This window comes from Odontesthes bonariensis, chromosome 8 (assembly GCF_027942865.1).
Source record: "Odontesthes bonariensis isolate fOdoBon6 chromosome 8, fOdoBon6.hap1, whole genome shotgun sequence".
Classification (NCBI taxonomy): Eukaryota; Metazoa; Chordata; class Actinopteri; order Atheriniformes; family Atherinopsidae; genus Odontesthes; species Odontesthes bonariensis.
The window spans coordinates 10,308,122-10,323,660 of NC_134513.1; the positions used below are offsets into that span (position 1 = coordinate 10,308,122).

Here is a 15,539-nt window from a genome sequence, read left to right on the forward strand (position 1 = left end):
GTGAGAACAAAATAAAGATGTCATTAAGTTGTAGAAAAGATAGTTTGTTTTTGTTTTTTAAATTGTGAACTGTATTTTGGAGGCTTGCTCTGTTGTATAAGCGTGTATTGAGATGACATGTCAAGGCAGCAGAACCACAGGTGTAACCGATGTTAATTATCCTTACATTCCAGTTTGAGGCTTTTGATTTCATGCCTTAAGGCGGAGTGACATGTCTTACAGTGGCACCTAAATGAATCAGAGCCATCGTTAATGCTATTAGGTATGGCTGTCTGCAGGGAATAAAGAAGGACACAAACGCTTTATTTATGGCATGACAAACTGAATGGATATCCGGAGAACTAACGGCTCAACATGTAAATAGAACACACTGTGTGCCGTATGAGGCTGGACGCACCACAGATGTATATGCATCCAAACGTTTGCTGTTTGTTCACCAGTTTACACCTTTTTGCACAAGGGTGACCTGCACTATAATTATGTTTTTCAATTTGAAGCACAAATCATTTAGATTATGTTGTTTTAAAGTATAAACACAGCATGTGTCCACAGATGCCTCACTAATCTAGTGGCACCGTAAGCATGGCCCTTCTTCAGAACTGGCTTAACTGTTGGACTGATTTATGTTCTGACAAACACCGTGGTTTAGGTTTGAATGGGTGTGGAGACACAAACAGATTTAGTTAAAGCTTTGGCTAATTTAAATAATCTCTGAGGTTAGAGGGTCTTCAAGTTGTTTGAAAGCTTAAATACAGAAAGATATCAGTTATTAACTATTAGGAAGCTGGTTTTCTGCCTGTGATGATATTAGATAATAATTATTGTTGCACAAGTGAAGACGTTCCGTTCGTTTGTTTTGAAATGAACACAACTTATCCAGATATGATCGGTTTCTGGGCTGTGCTGCTGCATGCCTCAGCTTGTTGGCATTTGTGTGTAGGTAGTGCTGTCGCAATAAAAATGCAGGTATGCATAGTGATGTATCTGCTCTTTCACCATCTGAATCAGACATTTACTGCACTTCAGCAGGAGTATGACAGAGAGTGGCAACACATATGTGTTGTATAAATACATAAAGTTGGACTGTTTCCAGATTTGAGCCGATGGTACCAGTTTGTCCCCAGGTAAGATACTCAATCTTTATTCAAAAAGACTTTGGGGGGGGGCAGTGTTTGTTTGGATGTTAGGAATAGCTCTGCCAAAACACAGTTCTCTAATGCCAACTGTCCTGTAATTCGACTATAATAAAATATTAGTATGCTGGTATACCGGTCAGTACAACTATGTTTAGTTTTAGTTTTCTTTGTCTTAAAAAATGCTCTGTGTAACTTTCCCCCTGTGGTGACAGATAAATCGGCTCTCCTGGAGGTCAAAGGTCACAGACACTGCCCAGAAACTTGGAGAGATGCTGGTGCTCGGCTTCTGTGTTGTCGTAGCTACCAATGAGCCGACCTGTTGCCAAGAGCTGTCATTGTTACCGAAAGAAGAGAAGCATAGCGCGAGTAGGACGGCAAAAAATGTTAAAATATTGAAAGAACTGAACTGTCAGTAATAATGTGAGTCCGAGCGATGCCTTCAAACTGCAGTCTCAGAGCAGGAGATGGCAGCGTTGCAGCTTCCTGTGTAGTTTGTTAATAAAAGTTATATTTAAGAACTTCGAAAAAAAATCAACCTACTGGAAATTTGGCAGTGATGAGTTCTTAAGTGTGGGGGGGTTGATAGAAGTCAACATGGGATGAATTTGCTGATCTTTGAACCGCTTTGAACACGCACTTTGCTGTGAAATACTAAAGACAAGTTGGAACAGAAGAACTTTCAGATTTCAGTCCATGTAACACTCAATAGATGAGTCATGTTTTAAACTCTCATTACATGAAGAGTGTTAACGGGGTGTGCTTTGTGTTTACACAGAGCCGACAGCACAGTGGTGCAGCCAAAATGCAACATTCAAATTAAATGTTCAAAGACATGACTTTATTATTGTTCCACTTAATCACTGTTATTTCAGTTAGACACTCTTTTGCGGTTATTCTCTGATAACAGCACGCTTTATTTTCTGTTCTTTGATTGCGTTATGCAGTTGTTGCATATGGTAATGTGGCTTGATGTGCTGGAACGAGTGCTAGCTAAAGCAGACTGTGTGATTTATCTGCGTATGGAGGGGTGAGGAGGTGGCAAGCAGTGGGACAGCATTGTCAGATATTGTAAATGAAGTGTGTTGGGGCAGTGGGGGGACAGGCAATTATTCAGCTGACAGTTTGTATTACAAGAGCTACATTTATTGTGGAACTGAAGTTGGATTAAAGGTTGAAACTGTAGAGAAAATGTTTGTGAGAGAAAGAAATGCCTATCAGTGGTGTAAAAATGAGCACAGAGACAAAAAGGGAGGAGTAGGTACTTGACTCACACTTTTCACATATTTTTCCTGTCGAAAACATGAGGGCAGAGATGACGGATCTGATTCTAGGAGGCGATTTCAGCTCAGATCTGTGTATTTGGGGCGGAGCAACAAGATACTGAAGTTTTACACAATTCTTTTAGCCACTGATGATCAAGAATTGATGAATTATGAGGCTTTAAGTTTGCATTCAGGTTATTAGACCTGCATTGACTTTGTAGATGTATTGAACTTTTACCTCTCTGCGGCAGTTGTAGCTCAGAAGGTGGAGCGATCATCCCTCAGTTGCAAGGCTGAGAAATCGATCCCCATCCCCATTGCAGTTTAATGTGTTGTTCACTTGTGAGTCGCTTTTGATAAGTCAGCTAAATTAATCCAATTTGATGTAATTCAGGCGGATTTACATCAGCGTGTAAGTACAAAGGAGATGAGCGCTTTCAACACAAATGTTCCAATAACTTGAATTTGTAAAAGTTTTGTTGCTCCATCTTGCAACATATTGCTGTAAAATGTGTTTCCTTTGGAGTGATACAGCTGTGTCAAAATCTACTTCTCTTTGTTGCTGTGTTGCTGCAGCTCACAGAACGTAAGCATTACCATAGCAGCGAGTCGTTTGAATTAATTTACCTGCAGGGGTTAAATGAGGCTGCATCTATTCAAGACCCGCTGCTCTTGGTGCCCTCAACTAGACACCTCAGTCTTGAGTGTATTTATTGTGGCAAGCACCCTTTAGTCTGTCTTTTGAATTGCTTTTTATCTTTTTAGTGGTCAGCAAATCACTGTTGTTACAACTGGTGGTTTAGCTTCGTTAAATTAACACCATATGAGAACTAGAATTGGGAGATATGATTGAAAAACATGAAGCCACACAGTATGACAAAACAAAATATGCATAACACTTGTGCCGTATGTCTCCTCTTCTTGTAGGTGTTTATTTGTACTTCAGAGCTTCTCATTTCCTCGCAAACAATTTGAAAAGTTAATGAGTCATCAAGCACACCGGATTGAATACTAATTTTACATTCAATGAAAAGCTTTCTGATGGGGAAAGGTTGGGTGGGTGGGTGGGGGGGGGTATAACAAGTCTGTTACATGCCGATCAATTCATTTATATTCTCATTCATCTTCGTTTGGTTGAGATGCAACTTGACATTACCTACATTTGATTCTGCGATATGTGAGAGTGGATTTAAAAAGAAATTGTAGTCAATAAAGTCTTATTTTTTAATGAGACATATATGAATATTTTCCCCGTTGCTGTTGTGCACAAGTGTGTACAGCCGTGGCATTGCTGAAACATTGCAGGGAGCTCCTGCACATGAATAATGAAGTGATATTTACTTTGCGAACATCTACAGGTTTTTTTTTTCTGCTGAAAGCTTGGCAACTGGAAAAGAAATGAGCTGCAGAACATCAAGTTTTTGTTGTGCTGAGAGGTGCAGAGTAGGATCTTCTTAATACTCACTGTCCATTACATAGAAACTATAAACTTCTTGCTAAGTTAATGCTACTTTATATACAATCGAAAGTACTGAGCAGAAGTCTTAAACCACACTTAAAAAATGTGTGGTTTAAGACTACACCATATATTATATATGTTATATTACACTGCTATGAAATTGTAAAATAATTGCAGCGATTTATTGAAACATGCAAACATAAATGGAAATACAATATAAAAGGCAAAATCAGAACATATTTAAAGATTACAGGAAAGACTGGCTCCTTAAAAACAATATTAAGAAAGCAGGAGTGCTCAAGACTTTTGCAAAGTGCTGTACTATCTGCACAGTTTTGGGCTATTCTTCCGTCTGTGCTCCAAGATTTCTAGCACCTGACTGTCTGTGTTTAGATTATTGTAGCAATTTTAAAACATTTTTCATCCTTTCGTCACACTGTGTAAAAGACTTTAAATGAATAACACTGCAGGGGCTTCCTGTGGAGCCAAGCAGCAACCTGGATCTCATTTATAAAAATGCCATTCCTTTGCTCTGGCGAGGTGTAATACATAATTACGGTAGAAAAAGATATTCTGAAGCTTGTATCACAAGAGTAAAGAAAATGATTTTAACATTAAGACAATAGTTGGGATCTCAGGTGGAATGTAACCACAGGCATACACGCACTAACAGAAGAGTAGCGGAATAGACGGGGGGACACACTTACACATAGAGAATCAAAAGAAGCTTTTAACAACTTCTTTCAACCCGCTGCACACAGACAGTAAGTGGGCCACTGAAAGCATCCCCTCAAAAACAGAAAAAAAAGCCAGTCAATGGTCTAAGTACGTCTGTCTCGGTGAGCTCATGCATACGTGTGCAATTTCCGAATCATAAGCGCACTGTTTGCACACACAGAGTAAAGTAACAGAGGTTTATCCATGTGAGGGGTTCTCTTATTTCTCCTCAGAGACCAAACAGCTTTTCTACAGGGAACAGAAGATGTACAGCCTTGCTCTTGTCTTAGTATTTGCAGCTTTGTTTTGCGGACTTGTTTTTGTAGCCACACTGCTTTACTCTCTATTCTTTGTTTAATTGGTACTTTCCTCCACATTTTTAAACATTCATGTCTGAATTGTGCAGCCTGAGTAAACATGTTCCCTGTCTTGTTTGGAGTAAAACTATTATTTTTTATCATTCACAGGACTATATTATGCAGCAATAATTCATGTATTAATAGCTAATCGCTATGATTTTACTGCAGATCAGTTCATGTTTTTTTTTTATTTGTCCTCTCCAGAAGACGGGCCGTACCAGCGAGACCCGCATCCTTCTCCTCTTTGCTCTTCCTCCCAATCAAACCCTCTGTTGGAGGAGCACAGGAAGAGCCACATCCCAGAAGAGTTTGCAGGCCTTCTTCATGGATCTTCACCAGCTTGTGACCCCCCTGATACGCCTTACCACCTTTACAGCCCCAAACATTTTAAATACACTTCTCCAGAAGTCCAAAGCAACCTGCTGCAGACCCCTGAGTTCAGCATTGTAATTAGTGGAGGAGCCTCTCAAGTTTTCTCCAGAACAGGAAGCGATTCATCTCCTCAGAGGTTAGCCAACAACTCCCAAAAGCCACAGGTTGTTTACCGGACTATCTTCCACACCAAGGTTAACCAGGACCAGGTTCAACCCAGGAACTGTGAGCAGGCGGATCCACCTCGTGGATGGTCTACGCTGAGCCACCCACCTTCTTGTTCCTCTGGGCAAAACGGAGAAGTTGCAGAGTTACAGGGGAAAAAGATAGGCGGTGTGACCAAAGACGGCTCATCTGGGGCTGGCTACGAAGAGAGAGCTTGTACCCTGGGGAGGATGAGATCCATGCCTCGCAGTGTGTTGGACTTGCAGCTGTCTAAGTCTCTGTCAAAGTCCGACTCTAACCTGGTGGCAGTATCTCCCATACAGGTGAGCCGTTAGCGTCGTCTCTGCTGCATTTGCTTTGCATTATTCAGCTTATATCATTGTTTCTCTTTCTCATTTACAATTCTCAACAAGGACTCAAGAAGAACATCATGGTTTCTTTTATTAAGAAATAGAAAAAAGTTTCTCATTTGATAAAAGTTGGCAAAGAGGTCTCAGTGCAATGAATTCATGTATGTTTAAATATTCAGTTATTCTAATTTGTATCCTGCTGTATCATGTGATGTCAGAAACGGAGCTCAAACCAGTTCAGCCAATTAGATAACTCACTAATCTGGGCCACAATGTTCCCGGCTCTGTGGAATATTTGAGATTTCTTTAATTCACAATAAATAAATAATAAGCTAAATGCATAGTCTGATTATTGATGATGATATGATATGTAATGCACTTTGATGTGAGCTCTTTGTTATTTTCTGAGCAGTTTTTAGTGACAGCTATTAATGTTTTTATTATTAAAACATTTTGGCACTTTTGCATGTAATGGTTTTTAGTTGTGCAGCCAAGGAAAACTACATTTTTCTTCTTTTTTCTTTTTGTAGGAGGAGCACAGTTGGGGGTCTGGATCGCGGGGTCAGGGTCCTGGAAGTCCCAGCTCACGAGAAGGTACCAGCCCCGGAGGAAGATTGGAACGAACACCGTCCTTTACTGCTGAGTGGGAGGAGGTGAGGGGACGTCTTTTTTCTGGCATGTAGAGCTTATTATCTGATTTCACAATCAATTGAGATATTAAAGAAGTGAAAAGGACCGTCTATCAGTGCAAAAGTATTGAGACACCCCTCGTTTCTTTATACATTACCAGGAAAACAATTAAATAGAAATTCAGTGTAAAAGGAAATTTAGTTATAAAATAGTCATCAGGAATAGTTATTTTTGTCCCCCTGATCAATTTTATTAAAACATTTCAGGACACGCTGCACGCCTTGCTGAGATATTCAAAGTATTCGGCTAATAGCTCTTTGAGAATCGCCTTGTTGTGCCAAAACGCTATTTTATGTCTGCGAAACTATGTTATTCTAACTATTTCGTTTAGTGCAACTACAGTAATTGGTGCAAATTAGACTTTGTGACAGGCTGCTAGTACCAAAGTGCCAAAAGAAACTAGAAACAAAACTGGTTATCCCCTGAGTGAGGTGCCTTTTTACGCTTCACTGAGTCGCAGGTTCAGTGTTAAGTGGCTTAACAAAAAAAAGCATTCCTTTGAAAACGTCAGGTTCAAGGACTGCACTGAAAATGAGTGGAAAAAGTAGCCAATTTCCAAAGAGAAACTTTGAAAAACCTTCTGAAAGCCTGGAAAACTATTGTTCAAGACCATTTTAAAATATTACAAGAAAGTGTGGCTCTTTGAAAGCAAAAGACAAAGAAAAGACTTTTAGTTGGAAATTGATTCAAGCACTTTTAAAGTGATCCATATCTGCAGGAGTGAAAAGTGCTCTCTCAGCAGTGAGCTGCTTCAGTTTTTTCCTTCCTTTGAAATCATGAGCTATTACAGTGCAGAAGAAGCTAAGTGCTAATTTACCATGCTCCCACACTGATCTCTTTCTGTGTGTAGCATTGGAGCTGCAGGGAAGACCAGATCTCTGAGAGAGAGAGTTTTCCGTCATAGAGGGCAGAGAGTGGGGGTCGACGCTGCTCTGTGTTTCGGTCTTGTGCCCGAAGCGCTTTCTATTAAAGGGTATCTGAGACAGATGCGACCCATTGACTGGACACCACTGACAGTGAAGAATCACATTCTTTATGCGCTTCCACCGCTTCCCATCAAATATAAGAAATTACACAATTAGAACATCTATTTTCCAAGTGATGTAAGTGAAAGCCGTATTAATTAATTACTCAACATAACTCCTATCTAGCTGATGGTGATGAATTACCATATGGAGTTTCTCATGATTCCCAGCAATTAAGGTGACTTGAAAAAGAGATTAGATGGCTTCTACGGTGATCTTTGGGGATTTCTGAGCAAAAATTACCATAGCTGCTATTTGTAGCACAAGCTCTGGAAGGAGTTGCATTATGGCAAGAGGCGAGCCACAAGGGATGTCCCACAACACTCAGCCATCTGAAGACACTCATTAGTATAACGAGCTTTAAGGCAATTCAGCGCATTTTACAAATTTGTGTTTTAATAGGTTCTCGCTCTGATATAGTTGAAGTTTGTTATCATTTGGATGGTTATTACCTGGAAGTGATGAAAGGCACTACATTCAAAGAGATCTTTTGGCCACCAAGAACACTATGAAATGAAATGATGGCTATCGTGTGTCTCTTTAAAGGTTATGAGACACGATCATCACATACAGGTTTCACACAAAGCTTGTTTCAGTTTGTTTTTGTCTATCTAAAGGTGGGAAGGGTTCTTTGCAGATTGCCCTTTGGGTACATTTACAATGTTGTGCTGTGTAAACTGATTTGACCCGAAGGGTTTGTTGCAGCCTTTCATGAGATATTGGCTTTGTGTGCAGAAGTTGTTACCTGTGTGTACTGTGGCAAAGGCCACATTCATGCTCTGTCATGGTGTAAAGGGTGTTTGCATCAGAAGGTCCACCATACTACAGCCAGCAGTCGGGCGTTAATGAAGCTGCTGCAGCAGCTCTCACCAGTCCATTCTCCATCTTTCTTCGTCTCGGCTCTGCTGTTTTGAAGTTTGCTGCTCCTTCGTGCTTTTTCAGTTCACAGGGGGAATTGGCTGATACTCAGCATGCTGCCAGGCATAATGATCACGTTATGTGACACTTGACTTCAGAAATGTGGGTTAGCCTTATTACTGGAAAATGACTTTGTCCCTTGTACACACTGTTCACCTTTCTAACTCTGCATCTATTTTTGTCTCTCTCCCCCTTTGTTCAGATTGACAAAATTATGAGCTCGATTGGAGCAGGAATAGGCAGCGGATTGGACATCAAGGAGGATACCTCAGGTAAAACACACACACAAGTATACATGAGGGCATGTGTGTTTGTTGGTGAGTACATTTTAGGATAAGTAATGTGCCATTAGATCATATTACAGCTTACTCTCATAGTTAAGCTGTCATTTCTTCATGAGATTCTCAGGCCGTCACCACAACCACAGCGGTCATCATTTATTTTTCTTTCTTGGTGATTCAATAAGAAATGTAGCAATAAACCTTGACAAATTGGACATGTAGCAAAGCTTTCCTGTTGAACTCTGGTTATATCACGTCAAGAATCTCGCCCACCTACCCTCCATCATTAGCCCCAGGGCTTCAGTGCAGGGTTCCCCGAGATGCGTAGATGTCTACCACCGCCTCGGCATCTCATTGTTTTCCAGACTTTCTGTAGCGAAGCATGTTCCCCACCATCAAACCACCCTCCTGGGCTTTGCTACTCTCGAGACGACCCTGTATCCCCACAAAACCCAAAGCACATACTTCCCCACAGCAACTTAAGAGGCGAGTTTTACATTAAAAAAGATCTTTGGATCAAAAAGGGGACCTGATGCTGACAGCTGTAGTGCGCAACCAGGGCACTTTTCCCATCAAATTCTTGGAGTCATGAAAATTTAAACAAAACCTCTTGATACACGTTGTCAGCAGGTCAGACACTGCTGTCCATTGAGGGGTGGGGGGATCCATCAGATAATGCTGAACAAAGACACTCATAGATAAGGACAGACTGTATAACAGCAAATATTCAAGTAAATCAGTTATCAAGGTGAATTCTCAAGCAGACAGATCAATAACTTGGCAAAATGATTTGATAAAAAATGACCACCAGCAGATTTATTTATACAGTAACCCTAGAAGCTGAGGTGGACCTCCTAAAGAAATTCTGTAATTATAACGAAGATGTTTAAAACCTTCTTTTTTTATATATATACGATTAATAAAGGAATTATGCCTAAACTATAGAATTAAAAGCTCAGTTTTCATTTTAAAGGATTATCTGATTTGCAGATTGTGGTTTAGTTTTTGGCATTTTCTTCATCTGCGCACCTTGAATCCTCCTCTAGTCATCTCCGCTTGCTGCATTCACCCCGTCTCTCTTTATCCACTCCCCCATTCCTCCACCTCCTGATCCTCTCCTTGCTTCTTCTCCTTCTCTTTTCATCCATCAATGCAAAGCTGATTCTAAGCATGGATACCACAGTCAGAAATCCAGTTTATGCCAAAGCAGCTCAACACCCCCCCCCCCCCCCCCCCCCCCCCCCCCCCATCAGCACATACAGTTATACCACACACACACAAAACCGTGTATATATAGGGGTGCATGCATACAGTCAACCTGATGTGTGTGAGAGTGGGAGGGAGCTTGGCTTGAAGACAAAGAAGCTGGTGCTGTTTTGATGGCTATTATCAGCAGAGCGAACCAGATATATGTAGAGCAGCAGATAAAGCAGGGTGTCGATCGCCTCTGAGAGAAGATAGACTGGAGGGAGACGGAGGGAAAAGAGTGAGAGGGGAAGCAAAGGAGGGAGGCAGCGCTCTGAGAAAAGAGGGAGAGACGGATAGAGAAGGCTGCAGGAGCATACAGATGAGTGGGAGTACTTGATAAAGAGAAATCCACAACGCAACAGCTCTCGCTTTCTCTCCCTCTCGCGCACACACACTCGGGCTCACACACACGCCAGCTCACACACATTCGGGCTCACACACACGCCAGCTCGGGAGAAACCAAGCGAGCGCAACAGCTGAAAAGAAAGCGGCTTCTGTGCTGTGCACGACAAACAGTCGCTTTTTCTTGCGGATCTATACTTCCAGTCTTACCCGGCACCCATCTCTGGCAGGATTTAACCCCCAGGACAGGAGCTCTTTTCTGGATACAACTTCTGCTTGCTCCCTCCTCCCCTCCTCCCCCCCTCCCTCCCCCATCTCATTCTTCCTCTGGCCTGATTCAGAGAACACAGCATCTGGACACCTACACTTTACCCCCCCTGCACCCTTGCATGCTGACCCCCTCCATCCTCACCATGCCCCTTGCCTAGCCTCTTTTTTCCCTTCACCCTTCTCCCCCTCTACCTGCCCTCCCTTACCTTTTCTCCTCCTGCTGCCTTGCCAAAAGACTCCTTAAAAGCATGGCGGGCTCCTTTGACAGCCACTTTGCCCGCCATAACATGATGTGGCAGTGCCAGCTCTCGCAGCCAGACTGCCGCTGCTACCGCGTGGATGGCTACTCTCTACTGAAGCGTTTACCCCTCCACCCCCTTATAGGTCCCCGCTGCCCGATGCAGTCCGTGGGCCAGTGGTTAGACTCCATCGGTCTGGTCCAGTATGAGAACCACCTACTGGCCAATGGATTTGACAACGTCCAGTTCATGGTGAGTGTTTTCGTCTTTTTGGGAAAAGGGAGGTCTTGATTTTGAGAGTTTCAGATGGGCTGTTAAATGTATTTTTCTCTGCTCATCATATTATTTACAGCGATAAGTGCCTGGCACGTTTTCTCCATCACCCACACCGTTTTTCATTTACTACCTTTCTTCCTTTTTGTGTCATCTTTTCTCTTTCGTTCTTTCATTACCATCATTGCTGCCTCTCCCCACTGATGCCAAGTGAGGTTCCTCCTACGCACAGAAATCCTACAGCATATTTCCACCACAGCACAAAATCTAGTGTCAGCATCAAGCTCCACACATGCATCTGCACATACTGCACTAAAATGTTGGAAACATGGCTGTTTCACAGTTCACTGATACACTTCTGCGAATCGAAATACTGCACTTACAACCACCTGTAGCTCGCAGATCAGAATGCAAACTGACCCTTTCCTTTTTTTCATCCCACGGTCCCTCCCAGTGATGTCGGAAGAGAAACTAGCTGGGTTATTTTGTATTCTGAAACTCTTGTTGTGCATCACAGAGACTGATATACACAGGAAAGAGCAGTGAACAATATAGTAGAAGATAACGCAGGGGAGAGAAGCAGTGAAGATGAACTGCAGCAGAGGCAGGAGTATGTGACAAAGCAGAGGAATGCTGACTTTATGAGTTTCTCTAGAGATCCCCACCGATTGGGGGAACCATCTAAGGGCAACTTTTCTGGTGTTTTCCTTAAATTCAGTTTCTAATTGTGTTTTAACAGATTGAAATGAACTCACAATTAAGATTTTCCACCTGACATCTTCAACTCCAGACAAAAATGGTATTCTGTCTACCACAAGCCCCAACTAAAAATGCAGCAATCTGTATATAAATGTATAATTGTATGTTTGTGAGTGTAAACATGCGTTTTGGCCCTCCGCTCACTGTGACCTGTATTTGTCCATGTAGTTACCCCGGCAACAGGATGAAATCCCAGAATCTATTTTTCTTTGTGTGCTTCTCCCACACGTGGTCACTGTTTATCTGTATGTTACTGCCGCACACGTTAACCAAGATGAATAGGTCAAGCATAGTTTATCTGTTTTGTGTGTGACAGAGAAAGGAAACTAACTAATTATTATTTTCATGCTCACCAATCAAAGACTGATAAAAACACCAACACAAAGACCACCAGTTTGCTCTCCTCCTTCCTTTCTTCCTTCCTTTTTCATTTCCTGTTCGGAGTCAGTTCAAGTAAGCGAAGCCAGAAAGAATTAGAATAGTGCAAGAAAAAAGGATTAAACATATAATTAAAACCTTAAAATGTAGTGAAATAGCTACTCTGTGATCAAATATTTGAGAGAGATGTCCAGTACATTTTTTCTAATCGAATCATTTTATTTATTGTGACATTATCTGACCCCTCCTGCAATCCCATGTTTAGGAAAATGGCTCTCAGTTAAAATATCGATGAAGATTTGGATCATTGAATGAGGCAGGGGCACCAATGCTGGGCTTAGTGCAGCTCGAGATTACAGTGATTTAAGAAATAAAAATGTATAACTGAATGTGGAGATGCTGCCAGATCATCCTTCAGCTGTGGAGCAGTTTAGCTATGTGGGATTAGCTTGTGTGTGCTGCAATTCTTCCAGCCTTAATATTTTAGTTTTTGTTTTAAAAAAAATGTTCATGTTTACATTTCAAAGTTTCACAGACATGGAAGGAAAGAATTTAATTTGAAGTTTCCAATGTATTGGCCTAAATGGCTCCTAAAATGAATAGATAAAAAAAAATAAATAAATAAAAAATTTGAGTCCATTCATTCGTATTTTTTAAGGCTAAAAATTAAGCGTGTTGTCGATTCTTTTGCATGTACGAATTTGCAATCGGGTTAGGTAGTCTACTTTTCCCCATGTGTACTCAATCATGTATATGTTTTTATTCACAGGGCTATTCTTGGTCTACTTGTTTCATATCTTTGGATCCGTATCCTTAAAAAAATAGATTGTTGTATTTGCTTTCAGGACTCTCAGCACTTGATATGTTGCAGGATGCTTCTCGTCTTGCTCACAATACTTTTGCAAAGAGATTCTTGAACTCAGTTACAATGCTGTAGTTATAAGTTTAAAAAATAAATTAACCTATTTGAGCTTCTATAGGTTTCCACTTTTACAAAAAAAAAGAAGAAAAACATAATATGAATGAAAACTGAGAGACTGGAATTCAAAGTGACTTAAAGCAATACAATGTAACTTCTCAAAAAGCCCATTATGGAGCTCCCCCTACAGGCTTGGAGGTAATGTACGGTTACGACACTGTCGTAAATACAACACCCTTACAACAGGAATACAACAGAAAAATATTTTTCCTCAGTTATAACAAACTAGCAAGTCACTTTCCGAACACAGTGAAACATCAAGCAAGTACAACACAGTACAAAGCATGGCAGCAAATAAGCTACTTACTAATCCAGCAGAAAGGTGGCTAGCTCTGAATCGAACTTGAATCCAAATGTTTCTTTCAGCTCTCGCCAACGAGTAAAAGCTGTTCCGAGAGCAACTCTAGTCCGGTCTCTTGCTTTGTCGGCCTCTCTCTTTCTCTTCCTTGCTTCATCAGTCAACGTCTTCTTCTGTTTCTTCGGTGCCTCTGCCATGATGATCGTACTGACAATGTTGCGCTAGCTTAGCCTTATACCTGGGAGCGTGAGAGGGGTCTATTTGTTTTTGCGGAAGTGGTGCCAGAAAGCAAGTCGAAGTACTTCCGCTCAGCTCCCGGGCCGGACCAGCAAAGTTACATAGCGCAGTTTTTCCAACTCAGACCCCCGAAGGGCATAGGAGACAGGCCAATCGTAATATTAAAACTCATTCTAGCCGCAATTTTATTCAAGCTGTTATTTTAAGGTAGAAATGTTACATAGTATTGCTTTAAAGTAGTTGATTTTACAGTCTGCAACAATCTCAAAATTACTTCCAAGGTTCAGACCAGATGGAGATTTGCATGTTGAGCCATAATTTGAAAAATTAAACACTTTAGCCACAAAGCATTGTTTGTATTTAATTTTTCCAAAAACATTACAGTGATCTGAAAATGAATTGGCTGAAAAACTGTCGATTTTCATACATGCAGAACCACGTAGTCCATAGGACTCCCTGCTAATTCAGACGTGTGTGTACTGTAGGGAGAGCAGAAACAAGTTCATGTTTTCATTGGGACTCAAATTCTTTCACAACTAATATCTCCATCTATCTTTGTACGAGTTAAGTTATTTACAACATATGCACAATAACCTCTGTTCCCCTACAGATTCTGATTTAAATTCAATGTTTATCCATGAAAAAATCCTTTGGTTTTGGGTGCGATAACCTCTCGTACTGAAGGGAAACATGCATTTCTTGAGTTAAAGGTAATTGTGATGAATCACTGCAGCTGCTTGTCCAGGCAACTGTCATACAGACGTTGACATAAGGAGATTACATACTTTTTTAGGAATGTCCTCAGGTGAGCCTTTTCTGCATCTGCATCACTCATTTGCACTTAGTTTAAAGTCGCTAACGGTACCTCTGAGATGTTTGGGGATTTTCTGCTCATCAGGCTTATACATTTTCTTTTTAAAGAGCATCTCAATAGATCCATTGTTTTCTCTGAAATGCCTTTAGATACAATTAGTATTGAAAAGAGCTTAGATGAAACGGCCTCGCAAACATAACAGCGACTTCAAAGTCTCTTTTGTGAGGCAGCTCTGTCAGGGTTTAAAGTTTTCTTCTTGCTGTCTGAAGTTTTTAACCTATTTGTTGTTCATGACTAAACACAAAGACTGTTCATCTTTTCCGACATTGAGCAAACTCTGTGTCTATGACGGGTTGATACTACTGAAGCCACAGGGATTATCTTGGTATTTCCAAAGCTTCTTTTACTGCTAAGTGTGGATCCTTTCAGGGGAGCCGTGGGTCAAATTCATTTCAGCACTACTCCGTTATGGGAAATTAAGTTAAATGCCAGGTTCAAATGACAACAAGTCAGCAGTTTAGAAAACAAAGCCTTTTATATTCTGTTTTGGAGACGGCTCAAGTTCATTTGTAGAATTTATTGGTGTGCAAATTAGTTTGACCCCAAGTTTGATCTGTATTGTTGTGCCAGTGCATACTGCCGGCAGTAATATAGAGACATGCATGCAAGTAAGCACAAACCAATCCAATCTACCATTACCTTCTACTGCAAAAGGGGGTCATTACAGTGGGCGTGTCTGGTCACTTTAAGCATCCAGTAGAGGACAAATGTAACCAGACTGATGGACGAATAGCAAGGGGTGGAGTGGTTGCTATAGCAACTGCATTTATTATGAAGAACACTAGATGGAAATTAATTGTGCATATTTTGAATTACCATACACACAAAAAAAATGAGAGGAAGGAGACTAGCAGACAGAGGAGTTTATTAGAAGAAGAATATAGAGGGATTGTGTTTGCTTAGTAAAC

The 15,539-nt window shown here is 41.1% G+C and overlaps 1 protein-coding gene across 5 annotated transcripts in view; it reads left to right on the plus strand.

Annotated features, from left to right (window-relative positions):
• Positions 1-15,539, plus strand: part of anks1b (ankyrin repeat and sterile alpha motif domain containing 1B) — a 217,359-nt gene that overhangs the window by 155,361 nt on the left and 46,459 nt on the right. For 4 of the 5 annotated variants that reach the window (XM_075471669.1, XM_075471666.1, XM_075471667.1 and 1 more), the window contains 4 exons: positions 5,138-5,793; positions 6,351-6,473; positions 8,656-8,725; positions 10,979-11,085. In XM_075471669.1, the coding sequence (XP_075327784.1) occupies positions 5,138-5,793; positions 6,351-6,473; positions 8,656-8,725; positions 10,979-11,085 (956 nt within the window). Of the gene's footprint in view, positions 1-5,137; positions 5,794-6,350; positions 6,474-8,655; positions 8,726-10,619; positions 11,086-15,539 lie in introns of those variants that run through there. The other variant, XM_075471671.1, reaches the window with a different exon arrangement.